Source organism: Lagopus muta, chromosome 8, assembly GCF_023343835.1.
Source record: "Lagopus muta isolate bLagMut1 chromosome 8, bLagMut1 primary, whole genome shotgun sequence".
Lineage (NCBI taxonomy): Eukaryota > Metazoa > Chordata > Aves > Galliformes > Phasianidae > Lagopus > Lagopus muta.
In genome coordinates, this window is record NC_064440.1 from 10,398,512 (window position 1) to 10,417,128 (window position 18,617).

The following is an 18,617-nucleotide window of genomic DNA, read 5'->3' on the forward strand; positions in this document are numbered from 1 at the left end:
GGAAGGGGCACAGGCTGTGCGTGCTGGAACCCCTACTGAGGAGCAACAACTGAAGCAGTCAGAGGGGAACTGAGAGGTGGAGGGAGAGCACAGGAGACTGAGAGAACTGAGAAGAGGATGTGGACCTGCGTAAAGCTTACATAACTATCCTTTTCATTGCTGCAGGATGTAAGGTGGTCTGACTTTGGTTTTCCTGGAAGAAGTGGAAAAGAGAGCACGCTGTGGGTTGGTTCAGAAGGAGCAAACACTCCCTGCCACTTGGACTCGTATGGCTGCAATTTAGTGCTGCAGATACAAGGAAGGTAACAAATAGATGCACGTAGAGCAAATACCAGAAGAAAGATTATGCTATGAAGCTAACTTTTTACTCGAGTATTAATTTTAGAACCTGATCATTTTAATTTTCTGAGCTCTGAGTAACTGAAAAGCATCAGAACTATTTTGTAGGAAGTGGCAGAATTTAGGGGTTTGGAGTTTGACTGGGGTGTGAAGGTAAGATGTATTTTCTTCAGTTAGATGAAATTCCATCCCAGTCTGTATGTTACCCAATACTGAACATTTTAATCTTCCTAGTAGCTATGAATTCAGGAAACTGGAATCAGGAGATAAAGAGTTAGAAAGCCCAGAAACAAAATGGAAATAAACTGCTTCAGACTACAACATTTCTCTGTGCAAGAGCTTCTAACAGGCTGCTACAGTTAATTTGAAGGGGGAACATCAGGATGGGAGCAGCCAGCAGTAAGCAAAGTTAAAAGGGACATGTAAGGCTCCAAACTCATTATGGGGACATGTGGCTTTGTTTCTATTTCTTTCTGCCTGTTTGCCCACTGTCTTTTTTATTCAGTGTTTTTTCTGCTGCCCTTGCATATTGTCCTCAAGTCTTTTTTTCAATCTATTATTACTGGAGTAATTCTATAGTAACAAAGTCGCATGCATTTTTTTAGGTGTGATTTAGTTTATGGTGGAAGGAAAAAATTGCCAGTGGAAATTTAATGTGATCAATTGCCCTGACATGTTTTATAAAACAATTAAGTCACAGCTGCCATGTGATTAAGGTGCAGGACCAGCAGGCAGGCATCCTGCTTTCTTTTCTGGGCACTGGCACTGACTGGCATTAAGGCCTGAGGCAAATGAATGTGTCATCATCTTATCTGTAAGCAGAGTAATTCTCTTTAGCTCTCAAACCAGCTTTCACTCATGCCTGTAAAGAACCCTCAGGTCCTTGGTTGAATGTGCAGCAGAGACACTCTGGAAGCCCCTCGGCACTGCTCTTAGTGCTGCAGCCAGTCCCCAGGACTGCTTGTGGCATCAGTCAGTGTTATGCGTTGAAGTCCAGACACTGAGATGTATATAGGAGCCAGAATTCTCAATGAAAACTGATATTTACATGCCAAAATACACCCTAAGGATCAACATAAATACTGGGTGTACTATAGCAATCTAGACCCAGTACCTGCCCTGCCCTTTGATCTCTACCTTCAGGTGGTGAACTCCAGCCAGAGTTCTAGCATCACACTGCAACTTTGCCTTCCTCACCAGGGTGCTCCCACCCCCTCCTTATTCTTTTCAGGGACAGGAGAATCCCTGCAGCATTTGCATGGCCTGAAAAGACAAAGTTGTTTTCCTGTTCATGGCAAAGCCTATAAATAGATGGCAAACTTCAACAAGCGTGTGAATCCCACACTTCTCTAGAGCAGAAAGAATCACTTTTGAGACTCACAAACAAGACAGGATTTGTAACAGAAAATAAGCTTATGCTGAACTTAAATAGATTTGCCTTTGCAAGAAAGCCAGGGACCACTCCTCAGCCCTTTGTTGCTATCTTGAATTTCCTCCTTGCATCCCTTGGGCTTCTTAATTTGTTGCTTCATGATATTGCTTTTCCATGAGCCTGCAGGATTAACCCATGAGCCTCCCAGTCTCCTTCTGCCCCTTTGAAGGATCTAGCAGGGCTGAGGTTTCAGATGAATTAGTGTGTGTTTGCACCCAGCAAACCAAGAAATGTCAGCAGCTCATGGCACTCCATTTGTGCCAACCTCTGCAGTTCTGGCTACCGTGCTGTTCCCCTCTCCTTGTGCCATTTGACTGCCTTTCTCCCATTTTCAGACAGTGACTTAGAACTGACAGTTCTAAGTATGCAAAGAGCAGAAATGAGCACCATGGAAAGGGACAAAAAGAAAAGATCTAGCCAGTGTTTGAAACAAAGGAGAGCTGTGCACATTGTCCAGATGTGCTACAAAGTCTTTTTTTCCATTGCTTAGTGCAAGCATCACTGTTGCACTGAATTGTCCGGCACTTTTAAACACAGTAAATTTTCCCTTCGTGTATTTCTTTCTGGTTATATCAACCAACTGAGGTACAACCACCTAAAATTCCTTTTGCTAAATAACATGGAGCTGCTAAGACATTTATTTTATAGTACTCATAAAACTGGCACCACCAGTTCTGGCATATCTTTTTTTCTTCTCTGATCTGGTCTATATAAATGACACGGAGATGTCATTCTGGCTCCTGGAGATGAGGAGATCTGTCTCTGCTCTACTTGGTTCTGTGCTGCAGTGTGTTGATCAGCTTCTTTGGGTGCACAGAAAACCACCTGGAAGACAAGTGCCAGTGTAAGCAGAACGACCTGTCCTGCTTGACCTGGCCATTTGGTCACGGTAGGGAGGTCTTAACCCCTATCCAACAAAAGCCATGCTTTCAGCATGTGGTACTGATAATACACACGCAAAAACCCAGTAAATGGATATTTGAGATGCTGAGACCTATGGCTGTTTCTAGTTTTATTTTTGCCGTTGCCACATCTGTGACATAGGGAGCATCAAGGAGAGTTTTACTCTGAATGATGGTTTTATGACTGTAGCCAAGTAAGGACTGTATAAGCTGACAAGAAACAGGAGAATACATCCATACTCCTTTACTGCCACCATTGTAAACAGCAGTGCTCTCCTTTTACAACAAACATGGCGACAGCAGCTATTCATTCAGTGAATGAAGGTATGTTGTCCCTAATGAAATTATTTTTCCTGATTTGTAAGGCAATATTTAATGCTCTCTGAGCACCTGTAAATGCTGCCTGTTGCTCTTTAGAAGGGAATAAGCAGGAACCAGATGGGAGAGCTTTTTTGTAAATTTTATCCGCCTTTTAAAAATAATTGGTGAGAAGCTGTAAATCTTTTCAGTTGAAAAATTAAAAAGTGAAATACTTCAGAAACACTTTTAGTGGAGAGCCTATAAGCACTGCCTGTGTTCTCGCTGCGTAGGAGATTCACACAACAAGGCAGATTTATGTTTTATTGAAAACCTTGCTGCTGCCCTTAGTTCTTTGCTGTAACTGACAGGCACTGAATACATTTCCATCTTCTTTCTGTTTTCAGGAAAAAGTGGCACCTCTTCCCACCTGGTGACACCAGCTTCCTTTATCCCACCAGGATCCCTTATGAGGAATCCAGCGTATTCAGCAAAGTCAACATTGCCAACCCTGATCTGAAACGCTTTCCTGAGTTTAGGAACTCAACAGCCCATGTGGTCACACTCAGTCCAGGACAGGTACCATTCCCATATGGGCTTTAATTACTTTAAAAATCCTAGTAAATGATTGAACTGACTAACTAAAGGCTGGGAAATCTCAGATTCCCTCCCCCTCTATTCTGTGCTCAGCTTTGATATGCAGTTCTCTCAGCATGGCAAGTTTCTTTGCTCACAGCAACTTCACAGGGGTTTTTGTGCAAAACCCACAAACATTTGGAGAGTTCGTTCAGTAGACCGCCCTATTCCATTACAATTCTTACAATCACCTTCAATTTGTTGTAAATTTTTTCTTCAACGATACTCTAACCCATCTACTCCGAAATCAATACATTGCATAAACTTTTTCTGATTAATGAGCATGGAGAGCCAGCTAGGGAACTTTTATTTGATAGCTGAGAATAACCTTCACCAGGGAACACTGGCCCAACTTGTTGCTTTAATAGTAGAGCATTATAATGATGATACTTGCATTTAAAGCACACACCATCCAGAGGTTTTATGATGCTTTACAGGGATGTGAGGGTATTACTAACCCTGTTTTACTGAGAAGGTTCAGTTAAAGTGCCTGACTTTGAGTCACACACAGTCAGCAATATGAGAGAAGGACTTGTAATTCCTAGTCTCACACTGTAGCTATCCTCCTTCATTTAATGAGCATGGTCTGTATTTAGAGTGAATTACCCTTTTCTTTTGTTCAGCAGTACACATCCTTGTAAAGCACTCCAGTGCATCCCAAACAACCAAGCTTTTCGAAAGGAATTTTGCAGTCTGCATTGCTCCTAGCATCTTTTCTCTGTACTCCTGCCAGATGTTGTCATCTCTTCTGACTCACCAGCTCATCTCCTTGTGTGAGCATTCCCTCACCCCTAGCTGGCAAACCCAGCTGCCTTCAGCACTTGGAAGAATGGATTTTCACTAATCCAGATAACTTTGACCTGACAAACACTGCTGTGGTGAACAGGATAGCTGTCCCAGTGAGAGGACACTGTCTATTGCCTGGTAACAATATGTTCTGCTGCTGGTACAGCTGCAAGTGGAAGGAAATCTATGACAAACTTGCACTGTTTGCACTGCAACTTTTAGTCACGCTCCTGAAGCAGAATGATTATTGTTGCCATCTGCACTTTGTTAAAGTAATAGTATTTGATTATTTAAAAGCACAAAGGATGCGTTTTTACTGTTAATAAAACCACCACATCCATTCAGCATTGCCTTATCCATGATCCTCAGTGTTATTTCAATATAAAATTTCCTTTAGAATGATCAAGTACGGTAGTGAACCTTTAGTGTGATCTTAATTAGGCTTAAAGGAATCAAAAATAAAACTTGCTAGGAAAGAAGATCTCGAGCCAGCCCAGTCATACAGGTTCTCTGTATTGCCACGAAGGAGGAGATGCTGTTTGGATTTCTGGGGAGCAGTGAGGTATCACCATCATCCATTCTGACAGTGCCTTTTGGGTGATGCTGTGACCTCATCCAGCAGCTTATGGCACAGCTGGCTGGGGACTGCTGCTGTTCAGTGGGAAGGATTGACCTAGAAGAACTCCTTTGTTAAGGAGTGAGAGGATCCAAAATAATCGCAATCTTGATACAAGCTTTGCAGTTGGTTTCACGTAAATAAAGTTGCTTTAAAATTTGTGCTTTATTATTTATCAGCTTCATTTTGTGGTAGTTTATAGCATCTCCACTCCTTCCCAGACAGTATGCAGAATATTTTGGATTAGATGCTGTAACAACGTAGGCTTGAAAAAAAAAAATATAGACAAAGGTGTTCTTAGCTGTGCAGGAGAGCAGCTCCGTGTAGGGGGATTGCAGCTTTGAATGCCGAAAACTTCATGTGTCTGACGCCACCTTCTGGTCGTTTTTTGCTATAAGTCATTTTTCTGCACCCATTTAAGACTTAAAAGCAGAATTCCTTTGTATAGCATTGTACCGGTGCACAACGCGTATTTCGACTGCCTCCTTTGTGCCTTCTCACTACTTTCACTGTACCATTCAGCTCATGAGTTTTAGTCAGCCAATGACTTTAGGTTTTATAAGGGTTCATTCTCTTCCCGCCCAGTGGCTGGGGATGAACTTCCATAGTGGTATTAATGCCACTTCTGGTGGTACATTACAAATTTTTCTCAATACAAATGATGATAATATTGAGATAATCTATTTAAATAGGCAGCTGAGCAGTTCTGGAGTGGCAGCTGTACATGACCATATCCACAAAGTTACAAGCTCAAGTGCACTATAGGGGCTTCTTGGAAACATCTGGACATGGTCACCTATCCTTGCAAGCACAGAGACTGGATTAAATCCTACTTAGACTGATGAGTTTTCCCCAAAGCATTGCTGTTTTAATCGATAAATTCCACAATAGTTGTAGGCTGCAGAAACCAGCAGCTAGGTTTGGATCCACAGCTACAGCCATCACTAAGTTCCAACAAACAACAGCACAGTTTCTCTTACTGTGCTCCTGCTGCAGCCTCACACCAGGGGATCCTGCCCAGCAGCCAGAGTGCACAGCAGTGCCAGCACACCTCTGCCTTCCCACCAGTCCCAGGCAAGCACAAATCTTCGTGAGGTCCTATGCATTTTGTGGTGGTTGTGCTTCATTGCCACGTTTGCAAATGGTCTGCGATTTCCTTCTTTCCCCCTCCCTCATCTTTTTCCTCCCATCACGCACACACACTTTGATGCTCCCTTTTCTTTGGCATTTACCCAAATATCTTTTCCTAATGAGCAGGAATTTCTTGGTATAATATTTCACTTCAGGGATGCGCTCCTTTTTTTTGAAGCAATTCCACCTTTGCCCTACCTTTGCACTGTATCAAGTTAATCACATCCATTGAGAATTTAAACCTGTTCTGTTCTCTGTGCTGTACAAGCCTGCAGCATTGCTGCACCTACTCTCTCAACTGCTCTTTTGATTTTTTTTCCTCCTCTTAGAGTCTAGAGTTTCATTTTTACCTTTTCTGATATTTGTCCCACTTTAGCCTCATGCTATATTTGCCTATTGCTAGCCTAAATATTAGAATTATCTGATTGGTTGCTATTTAGATTGGTATCTTCCCAACCCACAGAGCTCAATGCACTCCGCAGAAAGCAGACAAATGCTAGATTCTCTCTGAGCTTGGGATGACTCTGCTTTGCTTTTGCACCTTTCATTTTCCCTGGGAAATGCTCACCGCATATTTTTTTTTAAATATATTTCCTATTTCAGTGTGGTTGGAAATGTAGTTAAATCTCTGCCCTATATTCATAAATATGGAAGTCTGCTTGTTTTGTTGGCAAATGGATATTTGATGGATTGTTTGTTAGTGGTTCCCCCCCCACCAATCAAGCTAGAAGAATCCCACTCTGCTTCTCTCTGCTGGGTTATTGTTCTGTCTTTGCTAGTTCAGCTGCTCCTCACAGCTGTATTTTTGCTTTTAATCACTTTTTCCATTTCTTCATCTTCCTTAAAACGCTAGCCTCTTTGCATTTTGATAATCTCAATTCTCTTGTTGCCGTAAATCTTGCAAGGAAGGAGCCAGTTGTTTGAAATCAGCACTTACTATAGAAACTACACCACCTTGTAATGTACAGCAACATTTTCCAGGCTTCATCATTACAACCTGTCATTTGGATGGCACCTAGACTCTTTAACAGTGGGTGTAGTGTAAGAATCCCTATTAAAGAGATGAGTCCTGGTTTTTTGTCCGATTCTGCAGTCAGAACGTGGGCAAACACTTGCTAACACAATCCAATTGCAGCTAATGCAACTCCACTCTTGATTGAAGGTGTAGGTTTGTGTGATAAAAGCACTACTCTGAAACTTGTTCTGTGTAAAATAAAAATCATGGTTTCGCTTTAGTCTGCATAGGGTTTCATACTCTTTTGGATGTATCATCCTGAGGGATGTCGTTAGTAGGCATGGTGGTGATGGGCTGATGGTTGGACTTTGTGATCTTAGCGGTCTTTCCCAACTTTAATAATTCTGTAAGAATTAATCAGACTGATATTTGTTGAATAACAGCCTTCCATAATCCTATCTGCAACACATTTTTGAATCCTGAGCTCCACACTCGTGTATAGTTTTGGGTTTTTTTGAGTGCTAACAATGCCTGCCAGCCTGTGTATTTTCTGCTAGTCACCCTTTCAGCTCTGACTTCTTAGTGCCTCTTTGGGTAGGCTGCCTTTGCAGTGCTCACCTCCATAGCTAAATCCTGCTTTGGTAGAGGGGACATCTCCCAGCAGACAAAGTGTTGCAGCTAACCAGGTATCAACAGTAAGCAGTGTGATGCATTGGTTTGTTAATTCAGACATAGCTAATTGCTTTTGATGCTTGCAACCACATCTCTAATTAAGCAAAGCATTTCATTTGTTCTACAGCAGGCCTGGACCTCGCCACCAGTGACACGATTGATTTTCCCTTTTCTCTCAATTCCTTCCTTCCCCATTTTATATGCTATACTGGATTAAAATACAATTTACAAACAGGTTTGACCTTCAGATAGTCTGTGCTTTTATTTATTTTTTTTTTTTTCCTGCTTGACTGGAATTGAAACCTGTGGAGAACATTTCTGCCAGTGGCCCACAGCCGTCCTCTAAACATTTACAGGACTGGGGCCACAGGCACTGTTCCCTTCACAGGCATTTTGTCATTAGCCATGTTTTGGTGTAATAAAGCATGGGCTCCTTAGCTAGCAGAGCATTTTTTTCAGTAATTTGTGTCTAGCAAGAAAAAAAAATTGGCTGTGATTCAGATACAGATCATTGCTTCAGTTTCCCCATTCTCAAGTATTTTTATCCATCTCTGACCATTTTCTTTCCCTGTCAAAAAACATCTTTTATGCTTTTCTTGATAGCTCTATGTTAATCTAATGTTCAGCAATTTGAAATGCTTGTACTATATCATCAAAACAACATTAATGTCTTTGTACCATAAAAGCCATGGGTAAGAATCAATTTTATGTCACAGCTATCATCCTGATATAGCTGTAAAGCTCTGATCTAAACTAGATTGTCATGATTTCTGGGACACTCTCCTTAAAAGTCTATCTACTGAAGGCGACAAGTTTAATACAGGTAATTATTTACTGGAATTGGAGCTGCACGTTGTTAATCACCTAGATTAGCTTTAGGATACCTACTTTCAGGGGAAGCCAGCTGGCAGCCCTTCTAAAGGAAGCGGGAAGCTTCTCTGTTGGAGAGTCTACAAAGGAATACTTGCTTGGCTGAGGCTTCCCCCCAAATCCTGCTCCACAGCTATACCAGCTGCTATCCCTAGTACAGCTGGACTTCATTTATCTAGAGCAGTGAAAAAGTTACTGTCCTGCTTCACATGGGAAGATTTTGAACAAGAGACAGTTCAAAGTCATGCCCACTTCTTATGTGAAAGTAATGACAGTAGTAGAGGGGGCATTTAAGTCTTGGAGAAGGGCTGTCTAGAAGAAATAATGATCACCTCCCACCCCCTAACTCTATTCCTTGCCTCATTCTGCCTCTACATACTACACCACCTTGATTAAAACCCCTGAGCTTTCTTCATCCTTCTTCTAGTACCTAACACACTGTCTCTGATTCCAGGTCCTGCTTGTTCCCAGACACTGGTGGCACTATGTGGAATCCATAGACCCCATCACTGTCAGCATAAACTCCTGGATTGAACTGGTATTTTCCCTTTAAAAAAAGAAAAATAATCACAGTGCTGCAGCATTTCTATGCATGCATATGTTATAAGAAGTCAGAAAGCTGGCAAACAATCCTGTCCCAGATCTCATGACCTCATGAGCCAATTTGAGTTATTTCAGCGTGCTATGTTACAATTACATTGCTTCTTTCGTCCTCAGGGATGCCAGAAAACTTTGCAGACTTGCATATTCTACTGACATCAATTGTCAGCCTCTACTAAATACAGTGGTGCTTTGCCAGTGGCAAATCTAAGTCGAGTATTTTTCTAGAGAAAGAAGGGAGAAATAGATCTCTAATACAAACAGGGATAAGAATGATCTGGACAGAGAAATGATGCCACCTAAGCTGTGTTTCAGCTGTATGGGATCTTCAGGTATCAACATCAAAGCATTTTGTCCCTTGCCTGTCTGGTTCAGCATGGTAGGCTTTGCTGTATTCAGTCCTGGTAAGGGAAAAGCCTTTGTGGATAGAGCTTTTCCAGAAGAGCCTTCCAAAGTCACAGACCTGAAGCCCCAGTTCAGTAGAAGATATATGCAACCTCAATCAGGCAAAGAGTTAAACACATGTTAAACTTCTCATGGCTGATTTCTCATGGACTAACCAGCATGGTGAAAAATACAGGATGACAAACACCAGCTTCACCTCAAGCACATGCTTACATGCAAAACTAATTCAGAATTTAAATTAGATCCATGCAATAGAAAGAGGATGGCAGAGGATGTCTGAATTTTCATTCCTGATAGTTTTGATTTGCCTAGAGTTGGATTTTTTCATGTATTTAATTAGTTTTCTTTTCCCTAGGCTCCAATTTTTTCTCACTCATGTCACCTAGTATGTATGGGATGGCTCCAGGGATACCACCTCAAAGCTACAGCAGGTTTTCTGATTCAAATTGCTCCATCATTAATCCTAGTTTAATATTGAAAAAGGCCCTTTGAAATGGCTTGTGAAAGCCACCTCACTAAAATGCTGTTTGCATTTTTTGCACTATTATTAGACTGAAAGTCTTGAGGGAGGTGAACACATTCGTTCAGCTGCTGTTCAAAGACTACAGAATATACTTCTCATGCCACCTTCAAACCAAGCCTTTGCAAAGCAGAGGCAAACTTGGGCGTTTTCCTCACGGAGAAATTTTCCAGATGAGACTGTGTACTTAGGAAGGACAGCAGGCCCATAGCCTAACTGAGCTCGTACAGTCAGACTGTAATCTAGCGCCAGAGAAAGCAACACTATTTCTGCACAACCATTTAAGCCTGCCTTAAACTTGGCAGCTTTGAAAGTAATTTAAAAGAACTGGCTGTGCACCCTATGCTCAGAAAGACCATGATGTCAGCACACACTTGTGCCCTAAGCTGTGCCTCACAAACAGTCTAAACTTCGTGACCTTTCTGGTCATAAAAGTCTTGCTGAGATCCTGTTGGTGACAACAAGAGCTGTGTGTAGATGACATCATGAGCAGAGGAGTGTTGGATTTTGCTCATGAGTAACCTCTACCTCTCCCCCAAGAGGATAATATGAGAAGCAACCAAACAGTTGCAACCTAGGTGAAAGGTTCTTACAGGTGCTGTGCCTGCAGACGATGGTAGTGCCGTAAGGTGTTGGGTAATCTACCTATAGCCAATTCTGACATGGATGCTGAGAGACAACATTGAGAATGTTTTCATTACCAAATCAAGCAGTTCTTGCTTGCAGCTGTTACCAGCTGCTTTCATACTGACAGATGTGAATCATGCCAACATTTACAGTCCTAGCGAGACCATTAATTATATTGGCAGGTCTTTAGAGGAGAACTTTAACTTGTTTTCAGCTGGATGTGAGCTGTTCAAAGCACTCCATGCTTCCTAACATGCTCTAATGCAATCAGTACAGCCCTGTTATCCATGAGACCAGAATAAATCCCAAGAGTGCAACGCCATAAGTAACTTCCACATGTAGATTTAAAAAATAAAAATAAAAATCAATGTTTTGGGGACTTGTTATGTAAAACCATTAATAAATAAAGCATCCTCAGCTACCCCAAATTCTACTCAGGGGTCCCCAGATGAATTACTGCCTTCAACACTCATAGCAGCAAGACGCTTGGATTGCTTGACATGTTCCCTGAAGCCACAATTAGGCAGTGCAGAGTTGTCTGTTGACTAGGTTACATCTTTCTTCCAAAAACCTGTATGCCTAAGCATCTCAACAAAACCAAGTTTATGTATCCACTCCTAGACATCTGTCACTGAAGTCACTGAACTAAATCTTGTTCAGTCTTACCTCCTTTCACATACAACAACAACACAGCTAAGTGTGAAAGTAAAAAGAGATCTTATTTCTGCCATCCTAACTGGTACCCAGCTGCCCAGTGGGATGATGGAGAAAGTGAAGGTCTGAAACAAAATGCTAGCTACTGACCTGATTTTTAGTTTGAGCAGTTACAGGGAATATGTTTTTCCTTCTGCTAATGTTTGAAGCTACAGCAGTATATTAACTTCTATCACATGACACAGCATTTTGTTAAGTCTGAGCCTCGCTTTTGCTCATCTGCAGACGCAGATGGCTGCTGCCTTTTCCTTTAAGCTCTTAAATTAGACTTCATGTGTAGATATATAAAATTTGCTATATACTTTCATGGTCCTTCTAGTCCTAAGGAGGCCTATAAATGCATATATTAAATGCTAACTTCGCATTGTGATTTCAAGCACCAGATTCAATTAATAGAACACTAATACAGAAAAAGAATTATATACACACTGAAATCCCCCCCCATCTTTATCTGCAGAAGTAGCCACACCAAAGCCTGTGCTGCTACACGAGAGCTGTATGCATGAATACGAATTTCACAAATCTGCAGCCTTTCAGCTACCTTACATACATGAACATGGCTTTCAGACTAAGGTCATCCATTTGGTTTTTCCCACCATCTTCCAGCATCCCGTAGAGATCCAAGTGCTGACCTGTCTGCAACACTTTCTATTCTCCCGAGGCAGGATGCAGATCATGAAGCCCGCGTAGAAGAAGCAATAACTAGAACACTGGTATGTGCCCTAAAATCAGCAGAGAGTTCCAGTGATGGAGATCCCTGGCTAAATCCCACTGAGGTAAGCACTCTCCTGCTCTCTTATAACAAACAGAGCATAGAATTACTGACATTTTGCTTAACTCTGCATTTCTGCTGCCTGAAAGAATTTTAAATTCCTTCCTCTTGTATAGGGATAACAATCCACAGAAGGTAATTGTGCAACGCTGAACTGAAACATTCCCCCTTTTAACTGAGTGCATTTTGGTTTTTTTCTTAGGTTGAGGCAACATCCCATGAAATCAATCTTCAGTACCTGAATCAAGCAGTGTCTGCATATTTCAAGTGTCAGAAGGCAAACGTGTCAGAGCAGGCACATCCCAGCAGCACTGGAGCAGAGCAAGAGACAAGAGCCTCACACAAGAGGAGGAAAAGGCAAGTTAGCTGGGAGCCAGAGGACTGCCAATTACTAAACCATGAGTTCAGCTCTTCAACATTTAAAGCAGAAAAGTTACAGAAAATACCTTTTGGGCCTCATCTCATTCAAGTTTTACCGCAGTCTCAAGAAACAAGCTCTGCGGGTGCAGTTGCAAGTGACGATAGAGATCTTCACCATGAAAATGAAGGAGGACATTTTGGAAAATTACACTGCACCAGGAAGCTATTGGTAATGAGTAATGACTGCAAAACGCCTGCAAATCAAATGGATTCAGACAATAGTCCCAATGCCTCGCAGGCAGCCCTTTCCACCAATGATTTGCTGGACTGCCTGGTTAATCCACATGTCATCAGGTTAGTGGCTCAGCTGCTCTTGGAGAGAGCAAGAGTTTAATGCCAGAGCACTTCATTTTTGAAATAAAGAAATCAAATTTCAACCTTGTTCTGTGTCCTTAATAACAGAGTGTTTTATTTTTATTTCAAATACTTCTTAGGGTACAAACACAGGATTTGGTTAAGTGTGAGAATGAAGCTTGAGCTGAAAGAATAACTGGTTCATAAGGGATCGGGAAAAAAAGGTGTGACTAATCAGAGTTCCTCACTGTTACAGAAGGAATATACACAGTTGTAATTCCATCTTGTTGCATGGACTTCAATACTTTATACACCTCCAAGCATCTGTGCATCTTAAAAAAACAAACACCATGCTTTTCATGTCTTCTGTTAACATGCCAAATAGTCCCAGTGGGGTTGCATCACCACAACACTACCAAAATTTAAGAAGCAGTTCTATTGATACAGTTCATGCTTGTACACTGGCATTGCTGGGGCAAAAGGATTCAAAATAGGCTAGATGTCTTGCTCACATCTGCTGCCTTTAGTGGCTCACCAGGCTCATAGGGAGCAGGCTGTCAAGTAAGGCAGCACCATTTAGGTACATTGGCAAGTCTCAAAGGAGACATGCATCAATGACACCCCACTTCAGACCCATCATTGCACTTGTTTCTTTCTGACTGACCACAAGAACAGGGCCCAGAGATCACTGCTGCTGCTGGGACCATTTGCACTGGGGAATAGGGCAACAAACATGGTTTCAATTCACTGAGCAAAAGTAATCTTGCAGTGAAATAGGCAGTGAAATGGATGTATGTGTGGGAGGAAAAGCAGGAAGAAGAAAGGAGAGCAGCACCACCTTTCCTATACCTGAGATACAGATATAAGCTTCCTTAGCTTAACTCCCCTACAGCATACCCCCCATATCTACACTGAATGTTTTCTCCCTTGGCATTCAGAATGACACTCTTGTGAAGGCTAAAGGCTCACACAACATTTCAAAGGTCTCTGCAGGACTCACCCCACAGGCAGAGGCTCCATTACCCACATGGAGGACCTGTCTAGGGGAGGCTGTTACAACAAGGCTGAATTGCATGCATTCAGAGACATCGCTCACCGCTCTGAACAAATACCCTCTGTCTGGGGAGAGCTGCATTTTATGCCTGTCCAGGTGCAGCCCATGATTTAAGAGCCAGACTGTGGCCAGAAACCATTAGCAAAGGGGACAGGGAGAAGAGAGCAAGGCTGTTTATGATGCGAGGCAAAAGCACCAGAAGGACTTCATGTCTCAGAGGCATAATATAAAATCACACTCATATACTCAGCACACAGAGGTAGAAAGAGAAATGACCACAAATTTAGCAAGTCACGTATGGCAAATGGCCCACAGGCCAATAAGAGAAATTTATAGCTCTGACCAGATTCACAGGATACTGAATACCATGATTTCTGACTCCATTTCTAAATTCATGGCCACTCTGTGGAGAAGCTTGGACAAGTTTCTACATATTCATAGTGTTAAAAATAAATGATTTCTGACCTCTTCATTGACAGCCCAGCTCAACAGAGAACAGGAAACTCACCTCTCCAGCAGCTGCAAGGAAACTGCTTTGCTCTGCAGTCACCAAGAAAACTTCCTCCCCTGGAAAGTGTTCTCTCCTCTCTGTCAGCAATGGGTATAGCAACAGCTGAGCAGGGGTAGCCTAAAGCCACCACTGGGATGGTTACAGAAGTGATACACTCCTAGTCTCTGCTACAGTGCAAAATTGGCACCACATGGCTGAAGGTGGAGGCTAGAGCCATGCTGCAGCCCAGGGGCCTGGCCTGTGTGGTCAACCCTCCCATGTGCAGGCTGCCCCACTGCCCAATGGAGACCCCTCCCCCAGCATTCCCATTTCTCAGCACTCCGCTCTGGCTCCCTTTACTCCACAGAGCAGCTCAATTGCAGAGCTGTGATATATGTTACAGTACAGCATTAGCCATAAATTGACATTTTCACTGATAACAAACTTAGCACCCTGATGGGCAGAGTAAGTTGTTCTGCATTGCCAACTGCCCTTTAAAAGTAAAAGCAGCGCTTCAAATCAGTACCTTCACCTGCCAGTAAGCTCCTTGCTGCATTTGTCTGCCACAAGCATAAATGGCTCAGGTGTGTGATATGGGAGCACTCCTTCGGTGAACACTCCTGACTGGTTGATGAGGAAAACTATTGCAAAAGGGTTTTACCACCCAGTTCAGTTGAACCTGGGAAGAAAAGGAAACCAGTGCTGTGTTCCTCCATGTTCTTTTCTATTCTCACATCCATTTCAGCTGTGCCGGGCTCTGTAGCACTGCTTACCTATCTAGAGAGGCAGCATGCTAGAAAACAAGCTGCTCACTCCCTGTTCAGCATATGGGTTGGAGTTCCTCAGTGAAATCCAGTGCTGTGCATGTAGAGTGTGAACTTTGCTCCTTCCAGAGCTCTGCTGAAATTGCCCCAGCAACAAGCTTCGATCCTGTGCAATGACCCATGCAAACCACTTCACGAAGGTCTGAAGCAGACATTGCAAGTACCAAGAACTTTTAAACCCAATTTCCAAGCAGAGGAGGTAGGCCCATAACTATGATGAAGGTCACAAAGGTGGCTTGCAAAAAGGGTTTCTCTCTCCCTGGGGGCTGTTCAACTCACACAGAGCCATCTCTGCCTCATCAGCCCCAGCTCTGAATTGCTGCAGCACCCAGAGTGTTACATTTCTTCCCTGATTCCTTCCCCCAGCACTGCCATGCCCCCTCCTCCTGGCCCATGCAGGACACCTGGCAGCAAACCTCACCTTTCCCACTTAACCAGCACTGGGGCACAGCACATGAATTCATTCCAATTAGCAGCAGCCCCAACAAAGCAGGCTAGAAAACCACCATTAAAATGAAAAATGATGTTGTATAAACAGAAGGCAGAACAAGCAGGGCCATAACACAACTCATTGCCATTCCCAGACAAATGACCCCATAACTTACACAGACCTCAATGCAACAAGCAAGCTCTAGCCTGGTTCCCTCAGGAAGACAATGCATCACCTCTATCCTATTCTGAATTTGCTCAGAGCTTTGGATTTTTCATCCAGAGAGCTTAGGGTTGTTCCAAACAACACTTTTTGCCTTCTGCTGTGAAGCAACTGCTCATTGAAATGGGGTTTAATTCCTTGTTTTCTATGGCACTGACTGGAAACTGAAGCCTCACAAGCACTTTGAGAAGAAGCACCATGCCACAGTCTGTTAAAATCAAACCCGTCCCAGTTGTCATAGCAGAGAAAGGAGGAGATGACTAAGGAGGTCCCTCACGCTTTTGCCTCATTGAGGAGTCAACACAAAAAGCAAAGTAGTAGTATTTGCACATTTTTGGGATGTACTTTGAACAATAAATCCTGTCACGCATAGTGAAGTCAAAAACATCTCACATCTGCCAAAAAGCAATCAGGACCAATTAATGAAGATGTAATTTCCCCAGCTGCTGCTGTTAACATAACTCACAGCATTCCCAGCACCAGGGATACAATTAATCCAGTTAGCACCAGCACACAGAGCTGCCTATGCCTACAGGGTCAGGGCTGGTCCTCACCCTTCCATAAGAGCTGCTGGGGATCTCTGGGCACCAGCCAGAACCTCTCCTATAGGGAGCACTGCAGCCCCGACCCTGCACAGGCACATACATGAGTTGTGTGAGGGCACAGCAAATATAAAACAACCCATCCCACGTGCTTTTTGCAGCCCCTCTTCCCAATTCACACCACACACAACAACTACCTCCACAGATACTCGAAGCGCAGCAACTCACCGTTAGCAGCAGGACAAGACGGGTGCAGTCACAGCAGGGCTTCTGGCAGGTCCCAAGCACAGTCTTCGCAGGGAGCAGGCAGGGCTAAGGGGATAGCACCATGCAGCTCACCCACAGCACCAAGGGAACAAAGCACAGCACCACCAACACAGAGCTGCCCTCCAGGGCTGAGTTTAAATAAGGCCCGTGGGTGGGTGTAGGCCCAGGTGAGGCCATTAAGGCCTGAGGGGCTCCTCCCGCAGTGCTGCAGCAGGTGGGAGCCATCAGTGCAATGAGATGCTGCAGATGCTGGCTGAAGACAAAGGGGAGAACCCATATAGAGCCTCCTGCAGCCCCAGCTGTGACTGAGTGATGAGGCAGGATCACAGCCAGGGGCCCAAGGGGTGGCCTGAGGGGGGTTTCTGGGTTGTTTTAGTCATTGCCCCCAGTAGAGTCTCTTAGAAGCTTAGAAAAGTCATGGCCGATGGGGAGCTGATTTCTCTGGGAGCACCTGGGGATTCCTGGGGCACAGGAGAGTTTCACCCAGCTCATACTCATAAGCAGGGACCACCAGCGCTTGAAATATTTGATTTAACTCAAATCACTTGAAAATATTGGGCTTAAAAATGTGGATAAGCCACTGGGTCAGAAAAGCAAGATGTGCTAATGGAGGTACAGACCCCTCCAAGCCTGTCTGTAGTTTAGCCATTACCCGATACAGTCACACAGGTGAGATTGCTCACGTTAATTAAAGCATCTGAGCTCCTGCTGCAATAGTGGACTTTAGCTGTGGAATTGTACAGCAATAGTTGAACAGCCACCGCTTTGATGCAATTAAGAAAGAAGCAGGGAATTGATGAGTGCTTCCAGAGAGGGCTGGGACCTGCTGCTGGCTCCCTGAGCGGCCACAGGGGAAAGTGGACACCATGTTTCTGTGTTACTCCTAATGCATCTCTTGTCTCCCTGGAAATGCCCGTAGCTTCGCCATCCTCACCTTGTGGCATTCATCCCTCTGTCTTCCTCCCTGGTCTTGCTCAAGGGATGTGATTTGCTGCCCAAGCATGGGGCCATGGTGCTACACCTCAAAAGGTGCCAGGTGCTCTCCATTCCTGCTCTGCACAGCACAAATAATAGCACGCACAGCACACACTGAGGTGCCTCCTTGAACAGCTTTCCTTTTTCTTCCCATGCCACAGCAAGTCTTTTATTCTCACAGCTACAGAAAATCAATGCCTCTTTTCAGTTAAAAGTCCTGGCTTAAAACTTTCGGTGCCTTGAATCATCCTCCTGTGACCAAAAGGCCATCAGAGCCTTCCCAGTGCAGGGAGGCAGCAGACAGCACTCAGCCCTGTGCCAAGCACCCCAATTCTGTCCCCACCAAGCCTTATCCCAGCTTCAACCAGGTGCACCTTTACATGGAAATGGGCATATTTCCCATCAGCTGGGAGAGAAGCAGAAAGCTGGAGGTGTGAGTGGCCCTTCAGTCCTCAGGAGCGGGTTCTAACAATTGCAAGAGCAATGCTGATGATTTTCACTGATGAAAATGCAGTCTTCTAAATGGTTTCTCAAACAATTAATAGAGAAGTCAAATAACCCGAATGAATGATAACGTTTTAAAGTAATTATTTGCTGCAAATGAACACAAATGATTTCAATATATAACACATTAGCTGCAGCAGCTGGGAAATCCATCATGATTCGAGGTGTGCTCAGTGCTGGGGACCTGCCTCAAGTCTTTCTGAAGCCATAAATTCTCATTTTCTTCCTTCTAATATAAATGCTGTGCAGATTTTCCTTCCAAGCTCACGGCAAGCTTTTCCTTTTGTCACTCCTCTGCTCTCCTTTGCTTTCTGCTGTCTC

At 43.6% G+C, this 18,617-nt stretch overlaps 1 protein-coding gene across 2 annotated transcripts in view; it reads left to right on the forward strand.

Moving 5' to 3' along the window:
- HSPBAP1 (HSPB1 associated protein 1) overlaps positions 1-13,071 on the forward strand; it is a 33,439-nt gene extending 20,368 nt beyond the window's left edge. Inside the window, exons 4-8 of one of the 2 annotated variants that reach the window (XM_048953849.1) lie at positions 166-302; positions 3,378-3,549; positions 9,091-9,174; positions 12,168-12,278; positions 12,477-13,071. In XM_048953849.1, coding sequence (XP_048809806.1) covers positions 166-302; positions 3,378-3,549; positions 9,091-9,174; positions 12,168-12,278; positions 12,477-13,028 — 1,056 coding nt within the window. In that variant the 3' untranslated portion in view covers positions 13,029-13,071. The remainder of the gene's footprint in view (positions 1-165; positions 303-3,377; positions 3,550-9,090; positions 9,175-12,167; positions 12,279-12,476) is intronic. The other variant, XM_048953850.1, reaches the window with a different exon arrangement.
- The last annotated feature ends 5,546 nt before the right edge of the window (positions 13,072-18,617 follow it).